General features: G+C 38.5%; 1 protein-coding gene across 1 annotated transcript in view; it reads left to right on the forward strand.

Moving 5' to 3' along the window:
- Positions 1–13,521, forward strand: part of SEMA3E (semaphorin 3E) — a 220,339-nt gene that overhangs the window by 123,853 nt on the left and 82,965 nt on the right. Inside the window, exon 4 of the mRNA XM_019487530.2 lies at positions 3,638–3,757. Within this exon, the coding sequence (XP_019343075.2) occupies positions 3,638–3,757 (120 nt within the window). The remainder of the gene's footprint in view (positions 1–3,637; positions 3,758–13,521) is intronic.

Consider the following 13,521-nt stretch of genomic DNA (forward strand, 5'->3'; position numbering starts at 1 on the left):
AAAAAATGGCTTGGATGTAGAAAGTAGGCTCTGCCTTTGGCCTATACTTATACTTTATGTTACTCTTACATCTTACCTACCAGCAGCAGTCCTGTCTGATCCTTGTTATGCTGTGCCCCACTCATTCTGATCAGAGTTGATGAAGAATGTCTTGCTTTTGAAAGCTTGTCTAACTCTATTCCAACTACATAGTTGGTAAAATAAAAGATACTGTAAGGAATCCTTGCCCCTTACATAATTTCTGAACTCTCACATCTACTTCACTCTTACACTACTAAATTAGGACATGGGACAGAAAGGGACTTGTTTTTTTTAGAGAAAACAGCAAACAGGCAACCATAAATACAGCCACAATGCGTATTGCCAGTGTAACTTAGGAAGCTGTAAAGACCATAGCACAAGCACTAACATAGGAATGCACAAGCGCTAGCATTAAGGAAATGTGTGACTTGTTGAAAAAAATAACAAACCCCAGACACTTTCATCTATTGTCTGAGTGAGGCTGAATTCAATAATTCTGAAGTTTACTAGATATCTGATAACTGCTTCTGTGCTCCTTTTACATTATTTCCATGTATCTGTGCTTCTGAAATTAGTCTAGAAATGGAAATTAGGAAATTAGAGGGAAATGTACTTTCTTGTGGTGTTTGTGGCCCATTAAGAAGGCAATACCATGAAAGCATGGAATAAAGGCCCCTCTAGACACGCAGAGCACAACCAGATCTGATATATAATCCACACAATTGCACTTCCTGTCATGCCACACATGCATGGCAGGAGACAATACTGTGGGATTATGAATTAGAACCCATAACACCTCATTGCCAATGCAGGGCGAGCCTGGGATTGGTGAGTAGTAAACTCCTGTGTAATAAAGTAGTAAAAAGGCTCCCCAGAAGACCACACAGCTGGGAGTCCCGGGGCACAGCTAACATGAAGTCTCTGAACCATGAGGAGGCCTGGACTACCCCCATCAATGAAAGGAGCTCCCGGTGGCGGGGCTGCCTGGCAGCTGGAAGCCCATATCAGCTGTTTTCACCTAGTCATGGGGGTGCCTGGGATGCCCCTGCAGCTGGGAACAGTGTCATTTGTGAGCTCCCAGGCTCTGAGGTGCAATAGGGCCTCCGGCTGGGAGGCGCAATCTGCTGACAGGGCTCCTAGCCAGAGGGGCTCCTGGTCACACATTCAGTTAATGGCATGATAGTAATGAGCCACAAAGGTATTCACATATTTTGTGCAATAACTTTGTGGATTATTCTTCTGTTTATCATGTCATTAATCTATTGAACATGTGGCTGAGTGACAATTTAAGACATGATTAATTGGTTAGTAACATCTTAGGTGTAGATGTAGATGGGGCCTAACTAAACTTCAGATTATATTCTGGAGCATGAGGATGGAAAATTCTAGTAGTGGCAGAGAAATCTAACTATTTTTAATCACTCTATACTCTCTGTTCATTTTTCATCATACTGATATAATAAAATAATCTAAATTAAAACGAAGAGTATGAAGATACTCCATTTTTATTCCTTATGTTTTTAAAACTACTTAAGCAGCTGCATTACTTCTGTTACTTATTTTGGCCTCCTCTAACTCATTCTTTTAAATATTTTGTTTGTTTGTTTGCTTGGTTGGTTTCTAATACTATTTGCCACAACAGAAATCCATTCATAAAATCTCAGGAAAAATAAATTTCTTTTCTCCTAACTTGTTCCTCTGTTGTTCATCACACATCATGCATTGCTCTGTACAAAGTCGGTTGCACTATGTATAACTGACAACAAGTGGGATACAAAAAAATCCCTAAAAATTAAATGTAAGGATTTTAATTTTAACTTACCATTTACATATGTTTCATGTTTCTCTGCTACCTTGTATTTTGTAACACAACAGGCCACTTCTACAAGCTCTTAAAAGGTTATCAGTTCATCTTGTAGCAGTAAAACTTTAAAGATTATAGTCATAAACACTGTTTTAGAAGGCTTGTAGCAGACTAAATAGGACAATTGAATTAGGGACCTTAATTTCAACAGCGTGCGCACCACCTTAAATATACACCAGTCTCAATCAAACCAAAAATGTAACTCTGTTGCTCTGATCACTTTGTGCCAAAAAACTACACCTGTTTGCTTGTGATATTGGGGATTTTGATTTTCTTCTGAGCTTTTATCAGAGCTGAACATCAGTTAGAGATAAGAAAAATATTCAGTAACAAATGACTCTAACACCTTAGTTCTGTAAGAGTTTCAGATGAAAAAAAAAAATCCAGAGATTCAGAGCTGCACAAGGTAACTTTGGTATATAATTGTTCTGCATTCTGAGGAGACAGTCTGTTAATGCCTATATTAACATATACTTTTCACTCTTTCCATGTGTATATATAATATTATTGGATGTCCCAATTGTACTGCCTGGTTCCATGATACTTTCTGTAAGATCATATTTTCAGTCCTTTATAACTATGTTAAAATATTATCATTTGAACTGACATTTCTGCTGCTGGTTATCTACTACATGAGGGTTTGGGTTTGTTTGTTTTTTATTGTCTGTTCAATAAGTTGTATTGATCATGCTATAAAAGTATAGGCTTTTTTCAACTTAATGTGGCCCCTTCATGTGTATGCCTTATGATACATTCTTTAATTATATGATTATACATTTATTTCTTCCAAAAAACTGTGGCTTCTTTGGAGCACAGGGGATGAAGCCTGTAGGGAATGAATCCCAACTAAGTAGTAAAGACACTTCTCTGTAAGACCTTTCCTTCATTTGTTGCTGAAGTTGGGAAAGATGCTTAGTAGGGGTGTTCAAAGCTTCAGTCCACAATTCAATTCAGAGAAGATTTGGCCCACTTCACAGGCCAAATCACCAAATCTGAATCGAAACAGGAGAAGGAAAGAAAAACTCGGAATCATTTTGGAGTCCCCAAATCAATTGTGAAAAGATTTGGAGATTTGGAAGGCAGTCTTTCAGGGGAACAGAAACTGAAAAGAGGGAGGGGGAGCAGGGAGGGAAAGACTGACATCTGCAGCTGGCCAGTGACTGTGATCTTTCCCTGAGTCCCCTTCCAATCACAGTGCTCTAGGGGAGGGACATAGAAACATCATATAAGCCTCTGTCTGCAGCCTTGATCTGTTCCCTGATCCCAAGAACTACAAGTTGAAAGCTTGGTTCTTGGTGAAATGCTGCAGTCTCAGGGCTGGGACTGACAATCAGCTGATTGTCAGTTCCAGCCTTGGGATTGTACTGGAATCTGCAGCCAACTGGAGACTCTGGTATGCTTCCAGGACTGGGGGAGCTGCAACCAAGCCCCCTCCTCAAATTTCATTGTGAGGGACCCTGCCACATGTTCATTTTAAGTTGCCATGGAAACCAGACCCCAAAATATTCCACACATTTTGTGGAATAATTTTGTGGCTGCTTCTGCATTTTGTGGCACCGTTAATTAACATGTGGCTGTGTTACTGTTTAAGACATAATTAACAAGTTAATCATATCTTAAATATAAGGTCTACTGAGGGCCTTAGGGAACTACAACATTTCTCATTGCACAGACTACTGTCAGAGGAAGTGGGGTGATTTTTAGAAGTTCCTGAATATTAATTTTTTTATTCATTCTTTTTCTTTACATTAGAATGAATGTGCAAATTACATCCGGGTCCTTCACCGTTACAACAGGACACACCTGCTGGCCTGTGGTACAGGGGCTTTTGATCCCCTCTGCACTTTTATCAGAGCTGGACATCAATCAGAGGTAAAACAAGGCATTCTGTAGCAAGGCTTCTCTCTCCTGTTCTGTTCAATAGCAAAAGTAATCTATAGAAGTACAAAAGTCATAAGACTTCTCTGAATGCACTTTTAGATCATTGTGATTATAATCAACAGTCAGACAGAAGTTTTGTGGTTATGCAAGTAGGAATATTTCAAAGATTTTTTTTTTTTTTTTTGCAGAAAAATGGAGTGTGGAGTTGACTTAAAGTTTCTGCCCAATTTGGTATGAAATTGGCCAGAAAAAGTGTGTGTGTGGGGTCGGGGGGAGGCGGGAGAGGGACAATTAAAATTTGCATTCATTTAGACATTTGCAAAGAAAAGCATTTCTATTTCATTTCAAACATCATTTTAAACCTTTTTTTCCCCTAAATTTAATTTTTTAAGTGAAAATAAAAATGTTAAAAATAAATGTTTTGGTCAATCCCCAATAAAATTAGTAGCTGTTTAATTTTTCTCGAAAATTGATTAAAAAAAAAGTTACATCTTATTCCAGAATATTTTCCCCCATTTTTCTAATTCAGTCAGCAAATGGGAAAAATAATAATTAGGACACTTTTAATGAGGTGTTCCTATCCCTTTATAACCTTACGTGTAAAAACTACTCACATTTGCAGTCCTTACACTAGCATAAGTACAAAGACTTCTCCCTGGTAATATCTCCAAAAGCAACCTGCCTTAAAGAGAGAAATCCCTATAGAATATAATGAAGAAAAGCAATTAATTTAAATATAGTATTCCCCTTAGAAAGTTCAAAAATCATATTGAGAAATGTCTCTTATAATTAATTGATTTATTTTTAGAAAAAGTGTAGAATCAGATTGGATTTGTTTCCGAGCTGTTAAATTATATACACCTATTCCATAACAGTGTAGGGTAACTATGTGAGACCTGCCTAGCTAGAAAAGGGGAACAAATACTGGTGTTGGTATAACTGCTCATGTGAGCAAAGTGATCAGGATCTGGCCACTAGACATTAACATTATTGAGAAGTTTCAAAATGACAAAATAATGTAGTAATTGCAGCCAAATGTCACACTGACAAAGTGTCATCTTGATATCACGAGTGAACTGTGAACAGATGAGTGATTTGCAGCCGTAGATAATTAAGTCCATGGTTAGTTTAATTGAAAACATATTTTGAAAAACTACAGATAAAATGGGAAGTCACTTTCATCTTGGACTTCTTTTTTCAGTTGAACAACATACCACTCTTGATATAAAGGTGTATCAATGTTTCCATGCTAAGTCTTCTTTTCAGGGACTATTAAACAATATAAAAATTGCTTTTGGATGTGAAAGGTGATGCAAGATCTCAGCTCAGAATTGAAATTATTTTCATTTATTTTTCAGGTTTTTAGTGCTGATGAAATCAGCTTTAGCATATTACTCCTTGCTCCTTTTTGCAGGTTTCATCTTTTAAAAAATAATAAATTCATTTTTTTTTCCTTTTGAATCCTCAACTGACTTGCAGCCCTTGCTATTCTATTCATACCGGTGGCAGTGAGGGCTAACTGATGACCAAGGGCTAACTCATGAGCAACTCATGTTACTGAAGTGAAAGTCAGTCAGTTCAAAACATAGCCCTTAGTCTGTAAAGGCAAAATAATTTACATTCCAGATCAAGGTTACAGAAATCTGGACCCCTAAAATTAGAGATACATTAGTTCAGAGTCATTCTAAAAATGAACCAGGACTTTTATGCAGTCATTAAATCTCCATGGGCTTTGGATCTGTTTCTAAAGCTAGGTACAAGCATTCAAAAAGCCTGAAGTGGAAATCGATCTAAGTGATGCAGTTTTCTGTAAGCCGTGTAGTTTAGATCAGTAGTGAACAGAACCACATTCACCCTTTAGGCTAGGGACAGAGATTACACCCCTTCCGGGCCCTGGTGATACCCCTCTCAGGTCAGCACTGTAGAAGGGAAGGGAGGGCTGCTCAAGTGCCCTCCTGGCTCCTAGCCTGAGCCACTGCAGGCATGTGCCTGCCTTTTTTTCAGTCTAGAGGCGATGTCTGTGTGGTTACAAACTTGTTTAGCTCGGCCATGTTAGACTAACCTGCAAAGATTGAATCAATTTAGGCTCAGGCTTTTTGAATATCTTCCCCTAGCCTCGGTGGGTGTGTCTGGGGGTGCAAATCTTAGACCAGGCTCTGCCATTTTTAAACCAGTATATGTGTGCTGACCTTTTGTTGTGTTAAAGGTATAGACCAGTTTCTGATCATTTATACCAATAAAAGTATATTGTCTGTACCTGGCCTCAGCGTCTATGTGCAACCTACGTAATAGCCCCATTCAGTTTGATAGCGTGCCTTACCCACAGGAGGACTGACTGCTTCCATTCTTCACCTAAAATACCCACTGAATTTAAGCAGAGGTTTTGAAATCCCCTAATCCTGAATTCCTCCTTAATGACCTGAGTGTCTTTAGCTGCCATCAGGTTCAACAGGAAGTTAGGATGTTCATTATATTGCAGGTTCAGGTCCTTAAGCAGCTTGGTCACAACTCTTAAAAATGTAAATGGTTTCCATCAGGGACTGATGTTAATGGATACTGTAGCTGTTTGCTGACTGATAAAGGTAATATGCTGATGTAGCTAGATGCTTGTTATATGCATGGATTGATATCAGGGTGAAATTTTGGTTCCTCAAAGCCTGTTAGATGACTGTCAACTACAACACAAGGGGTTTGGAGCTTGGAGCAGACTACCAGTCACTGGAGTCTATACCGCACTCCAAATGGGCAAAGTGATTCCAGGTTCTTCTACACCTTAGAACTTAGACATTGACCCGTAGAGACAGCAGCCTTATCAGCATGCAAACAAACGTGGAAAAAACCCACCTTGGAAATCAGTGAATTCAGAAGTGCTTTTCTTTTCTGTCCAAACATTTCAGAATGTTTTCCAGAATGATCCAAGCTCTAATATAAACAGCCCATCAGTCTTTGTGTCAATATATGTTTACAGATACATTTTGTAGACATAATTCCAAGACAAAAATATATTACTGAATGTTTTCTGAGGCTGAACTCAAAGAAACTGAAGACTTTGACATTTGCTTTATAATTAAGTGAATCCAAATTCTTGGGGACATATTTACATTGGTTAACAAACACTGTATACACATATCGCATGTATTTTTCATCACACTTTACTCTTGTTTTGAAGTGCAGCTTTAGTCAGGAAAATGACTGCAAAAAAGACATGCCCTTTTATTTTTTTTATCATTTATTTCATATGAAAATTGCTTGCTGAATTTATTTTTCTAACTCTGTCATACAAACTCAATTTAGGATCTACAAACCTACTGTTTTTCTTCTGCCTCATATCAGTATCAATAACTTAGATTTTGAAGTAAAAATTTCAGAGCTATTTTTGTTCACAGTGAGTAAGAGTAGAATTTAGCATGCTTCTGTAAAAGCAGCCAGTGTGGTAGAGGCAATATCTTTTATAAGACCAACTAGATAGTTGCAAGAAAATGTTTTATTTGCAAGCTTTCACACTCATGTACCCTTCCTCAGGCAAAGGAAAATGCAAAGATTATAACATTTCTCCCAGGTAGAAATGAAAGTTCATATTGCACAGAAAAGCTGGAGGGTGGTGTGAGTTCTCCTGGCTGGAAAAGTTCATTTTATACAAATTAGGCTCAGATAAAAGTTGGATCAGTCTATTTACCTCAAAGGTATCTGACGGCAAGTAGGATATTGAATTATGCTTCTTTCTTGTTAAGCTGCTTCATATTTCATAGGAGGACTGGTGATGGAAAGGTTTTCTTGGGCAAAGAAGTTCTGTTGTATTGAGGCTGCTCAGTGAGCATGCAAATTTGGCTTGAAACAAATGGCTGGAGCTGGGGTGTTATCTTCCAGGTCTCAGGGTGTTGAATTTTGCTTCCTTTTTGGAGAATTATGATGTTTTCATTTTGAAATGCTAATTACAATATCTTCCATGTTTCAAAGATAAAGGCTGTAGCTGTGTTGGTCTAAAAAGCCAAAGTTGTCAGTATGGTAGAGGCAATATCTTTCATTAGACCAACTAGATACTTGCAAAAAAACAAAACAAAACCAACAAACAAAAAGATTTGCAAGCTTTCAGGATCATGTGCCCTTCCTCAGGCAAAGGAGAATATAAAGTTTGTACAATTTCTCCCAGGTAGAAATGAAACTTCATATTGCACAGGAGAGCTGGAGGGTGGTGTAAGTTTTCCAGGGTGGAAAAGTTCATTTTATGCAAATTAGGCTTCTGTAGCTACATTAGCTCTACAGTGATTTTGAATTTAGGTTAGAGTATATTTGGGTCAGATACAGGCACAGACATATATCTTTATTGGTATAAGTGATTGGAAACTGGTCATGCCCATAACAGAACAGAATTTCAGCGTACATAAACCAGTTTAAAAATGGCAGAACCTGGTCTAAGATCGCCCTCCCCGTCCACCTACTGAAGGGCAACGCTGTGTTCTGTTTGCTACCAATCTAAACTATACCGCTTACAGAAAAGTGAGTAACTTAAGTTTGATTTCACCTTGGGCTTTTTGAATGTCTGTACCTAGCCAAAGAGTAGATAATGGACCAAGTGCTACAAAACTTACTTTACTCATGTCAGTGAAATTATTCACCAGATTCTGTGAAATCAAGTTTGCATTAAATAATGGACATTTTACTTTGACACAGCCGGTATTCTGACTGGGTCATATAGCCTGGAGCATCTGGTCCTCAAGGGTGCTATTTCAATCCACTACTATTGAAGGGTGCTGCCACTAAAGCAATAGCTGTTGAGAATGCTCAGCACCCCAGAAGCCACATGAATTGTAGAAACTGTTTTGTAACAAGGACCATTATAAGAATGAGGGAAATAGTTTTAAACGTACTCATTGTGTCTGGTCTTCTCGGTGCTTCTGTCACAAGCCTTCTTGCTATCCTCCTCCCACACGTTCTGTTACAATCTCAAAGAATTGGTGATCAATTCTATAGAAAAACACACAATTAGGGAAGTAAAGATAGAAACCAAAATGAACAAGCAGAAGAAACAAGATGCATCACACACCAGAACCGTGGCTTCAGCTCATGAACTGTTTCTAGTGCATCGGTCGCTCTTTTCCGCCCCCTTTTCATTTCCTATTGTCCCTTGTCAAATGTAAGTTATAAACTGCACTTTCCTGAAGTTGCAGGAGTTTTTTTGCAATTTTGTTTATTTTGTAGACTTGGGGCACATCCCACTCCAGCTAGTATACAACTGGATAGTTAAGAGCACTTAGGTTACTTTCCACCAGCTGAGGATCTGGCTACCAATGCTAAGTGCCACATTTATGACACATTGAAGACAATGTGTTATTGTTATCTGGACTGTAGCCTAGCTCGAGTTGAACAGTAAAGGCAACATATAGCTTGCTGTCCAAGGAGCCAGACATACAGAGCAAATCATGGACCCCCAGCTAACTATTTTCCCCTTGGCCAGCTATTTTTCCTGTTGTAGCTTGCTTCAGCCCTCAACACCAGCTCTTCTGCCCATGCTTTGCTTTACTTACACTTAATTGGTGGAGTATAGTGATAACTTCAACCATCAAACTGACTCAGACTTGAGTCCAGTGACAGTTTCATGTTTCCTGAATGTTTCCCCCCCCCCTTAGTCTTATTGCTAGGGATACTACGTGAAAACAGGATCTTTGTTTTTTTAAATACTCATCTGTTCCTTGTCATTATTTTCTAGCTCACAGCATAGTGTTTTCCCTCCTGTTTTAAACCCCTCTCCACGGCAACTAACAGTGTTGTCAATAAACAGAGGATTGATTGTGATTTTAGGTGGAGAATAGGCAGAATCTCCATGTTAATATTTCCAGTGCGGCAGTGTAAAAATAATGACACACAAGATGAGCTATAGAAAATATAATAAAACAAGTCACTACCATGTCTTCCGCAACTCTCCTCCTACAAAACCAACCATCACATCAGCTCCTTAGATTTGGCTTCATGCCTGGAATTGTTTCTCATTATAGCTTTCCAAAAACCCTGTGTGAGATCAGTGGGGGGGGCAACCTTTCTTGGCAAGCGTACTAGAAATTAGCCCTATACCTTCCCTGAGTGTCACTCTAATCCCCTTCCTCTGCCCAATCTGCTACTCTGCCTTCTGCTCTCTATTATTTGCCTCCCACCTGCCCTGTGCTCCCTACCTGATCTCCTGCTCTGCTTTCTGCTTCCTGCCCTATCTGCTGCTGTGCTACCTGTCCATCTGCCATGTGCCACATGCAGGTTGCCTGTACCACTCGTGGCATTTGTGCTATAAATTGGCCATTCCTGCCCTTGAGGAAGGAACTACGTTGGTGAATATTTGTATGTGCATGGACACTACATAGTTTTTATTAAAGTGTGTACCATCTTGCTGACAAACAAATGAAACGTCCAGAAACAAGAAGACAATTGAATATGTGTTGAAATGTAACATTTAACTAAAACCATACAATCTCTCCTTCTACTAGTCATTACAGGGAATGTAAGCAAGCACAATAATTTTTTTTTCAAAAAAGCATTGCAGCTGAATTCCCCAAAAGGTTTGGTCAGGATTTCTTTTATGGTAGGCAAAGCAGATTGGGTCATTCACTAAACTCTCTAAATAAACTTGGACCTGAACACTCAGGTTAATCTAGCCCAACTGTAAGCATCCCCAGAGCCAAATCTACCTGTATTACTGTATCTGCACTCTCTCTCTGCCCTCACCTGTGTGTTTCTGGATACATTAGGATGTGGGGTTTTGTGCCGCAATGCGCTAGGGCTCTTCCCTGAACTGCAACAATTGCGGTTCCTTCTGAGGGAATTATCAATACCTGTCAAAACCACACGGGTTACACAGAACTTTGTAACTTCTGTTTGAAGCAGAAATACGAATGTGATCACAGCTGTTCCAGAGGGGGAAATAGAAAGTGTACCAAAATGGTACTGAGGATACCATACTGGATTTATTAAGATGGATATATGAGAGCAGACCTTAAACCTGACAAGTTGTAAAGCCCTTTATTAATTTCCATCAAGCAACAAGACCATATTATAGTTTGCCACTCTTCCCAGCTGAGTAAGAAAAGACAATGTGGATTATGATAAATGACCCCCAAGACAGCATTATTTATAAGTGCCTGGATGATGTTTATATGGTGATAAGCTTTTTCAAAATGTGTCTTGACCTTTATATTTTTTTAAAAAGGGGCCAAGCATCTCTCTTAAGAGCCTTATAAAAATGGAAGTTTTATTGATGGGGAAGGGGAAATATAATAAGAGCAAAGCTCATAACATCTGCTTATGGCTGAAAAGGAACTTTTTTGTGAACGTGTTGACACTTTGGATACACTGGGACAATGATACTTCAAGATAAATAAGTCTAGCTGTGTTTCACAAAGAACTAAATAGCATCTGTAAGTAAGCCTCAGGCCAGTCTGACCTCACATAAATGCTTTGTTTCAAATAATGGTAATACAGGTGGTTTTTGTTGGCTTGGGACCACAAGAGTCCAAACAGATATAAATGAGGCAGAAATATCAGTACCTAAATAATGTGATGACTAACGGTGAATACAAGCTAGATTCTGTGTTCCATGCAGAGCTGTATGCAATTCTCAGTATATAAACCTTGAGTGAAATTTGTCCTTAGACTCAGGGCCAGCACAGAAACTCTGCACAGATAAAATGCTACTTGAACCCTCTGCATCATAGCCTCAGGTGATATGAATTGTATTAAATCTGTGTATCAAACAGTTTCCAGCCAAGGTTTTGATCCTCAGAAAAGGATGAAAGTCAGGAGTTGGCAACCTCTAGCCAATGGGATGAATCTGGCCTGCCAAGCAATTATACCTGGCCTGCGAAGTGAGTATGTTGGCAGCAATTTGGTGGTGGAAGAAGTTGAGAGGGGAGACAGTGACAGTAGCCAGGCTGGAAGCAGTGGCCTGTCTTTAGACTAAACTGTGCTAATTCAGTCCATTTCTCCATATAAGTTGAATTAAGTTAAAGCTAAGCCCTCTGCACAAGATAAAATTGTACTTGTTAGGAATAAATGGAACACACTAAAATTAGCATCTGTTACATACATAACATAAGGATAAATACTGCTTGGTTTTAGCTCTGAGAACTGGATAGGGAGGGAGGACAGTATTTTCCTATCACCTTTAAGGTTGAGAAGTGTACCAGGCAGCTCAAAGTCCCACAGCAGGATATAATCCCAGCAATGTTTGGTGCTTCTTGGAGATACTTCATCATTGGGTTGTTGTAAAACATGTTTCTTTGTTGGGTTACAATAAAGTTGTAACAAAATGTTCCAGTTCAAAGAACCAACTCGAGCAGAGAGGGCAGCATTTTCACCATGAATTTGTACTGCAGCATCCCCCTAATGCATCATTCATGGTAAAAATACCTACTCATTGGCTTCTCTACTTTGGCCCACTGGAGTCAGTTATTTATAACTACACTCCTTAATTTCATTCAGGGCAATTTTTGTCATATCTATTCCAAGCTTTACTGATAAAAAAATGATAAAATTTTGCCAGCTGGAAAAAATCCTTTTTTTTTTTCCTTAGTTTTGTTTCGTAATCCATATTTTCCTTGTGATGTACAACTTTGAATTTCATCCTTGGAAGTACTGTGGTCCTTCTAGTGAAGTCAAATACAGATTTCTTTCTGCAAAAATATAAGTGATTGAGTTACTTGATATATTAAAGAAGAATAACTTCCCATATAGTGGTTGCTCAGCACTTACTGAGAATCAGGATCCTGTAATTTTCTCATGATGGACAGTTGAAGCTGCTAATAATTAAGTATCTAATAATTGTGAAATGCCCTGAAATCCTTCAAGTTGGAATGCCCAGTGCTGTAATATGCATGTTCTAGGGTGTCTTTCATTAAAACTTTGCAAAATTTATAAAAATAATATAGCCTGATACACCTGTGCTGGTTTTAATATAAAATAATTTTCTTTCAATGCACTGGAGCATATTAAGAAATTGGCAACTTTTACTGGATTCTGCCCTAAGCTTGGATTGCATCATCAGAATCAAGCCAACTGTGTTTATGTCTAAATCAAATTAGCTATAAACTCTGTGACTGGTTATATAACCAATTAATTGATAAAATATAGAACAGATGAATGAAGTGATGTAAGTATGAGATTATTTTAATTTTTGTATTTTATCATTCTAAATTGCTTAGCGAAGCTGATGCCAATTCATACCTTTCTAAAAACACAGAATGATGTTTGCTAATAGCAACACACAACTTTTTCTTCTCTCCAGAAAATCTGTTTCTGAATATCTGAATATTATGGTTCCAGTGGATGTCTCTTTTCTAAATACAAACATTTAGGGACATTGCCTTAAATGTATCTGCCTTTTAAAAATAAATTATTGCAGTCAGGAAAGAAAAACAGGAACATTGATTTAGCGGTGCCTTTTAACAGATACAAAGACTAGGATGATTTCTACAAGGGCAGATACTACCAGCCTTCTTCCAGCAAATTGCTACACAATGAGCAAGCTGATTATGCACTAATTATTTCTGACTTCATTAAACATTTCTGAATGTCAAATTGGTCAACAAACCAGAGAGGATTGGACCTCCGAAGATTTGTACCTGTCACAGAGAAGAGAACAGGAGCCTCTTGTGCCTAACATCTACTGTCTTCTTCCAAGGGAGGACTAGCCCCAAATACTCCAACTCCAGGGCCCTCTCTGATGAACTTAATATATATTCCTCCCAAACACTGCTCTTTGGAAATCCATCTGG

This window comes from Alligator mississippiensis, chromosome 4, assembly GCF_030867095.1.
Source record: "Alligator mississippiensis isolate rAllMis1 chromosome 4, rAllMis1, whole genome shotgun sequence".
Classification (NCBI taxonomy): Eukaryota; Metazoa; Chordata; order Crocodylia; family Alligatoridae; genus Alligator; species Alligator mississippiensis.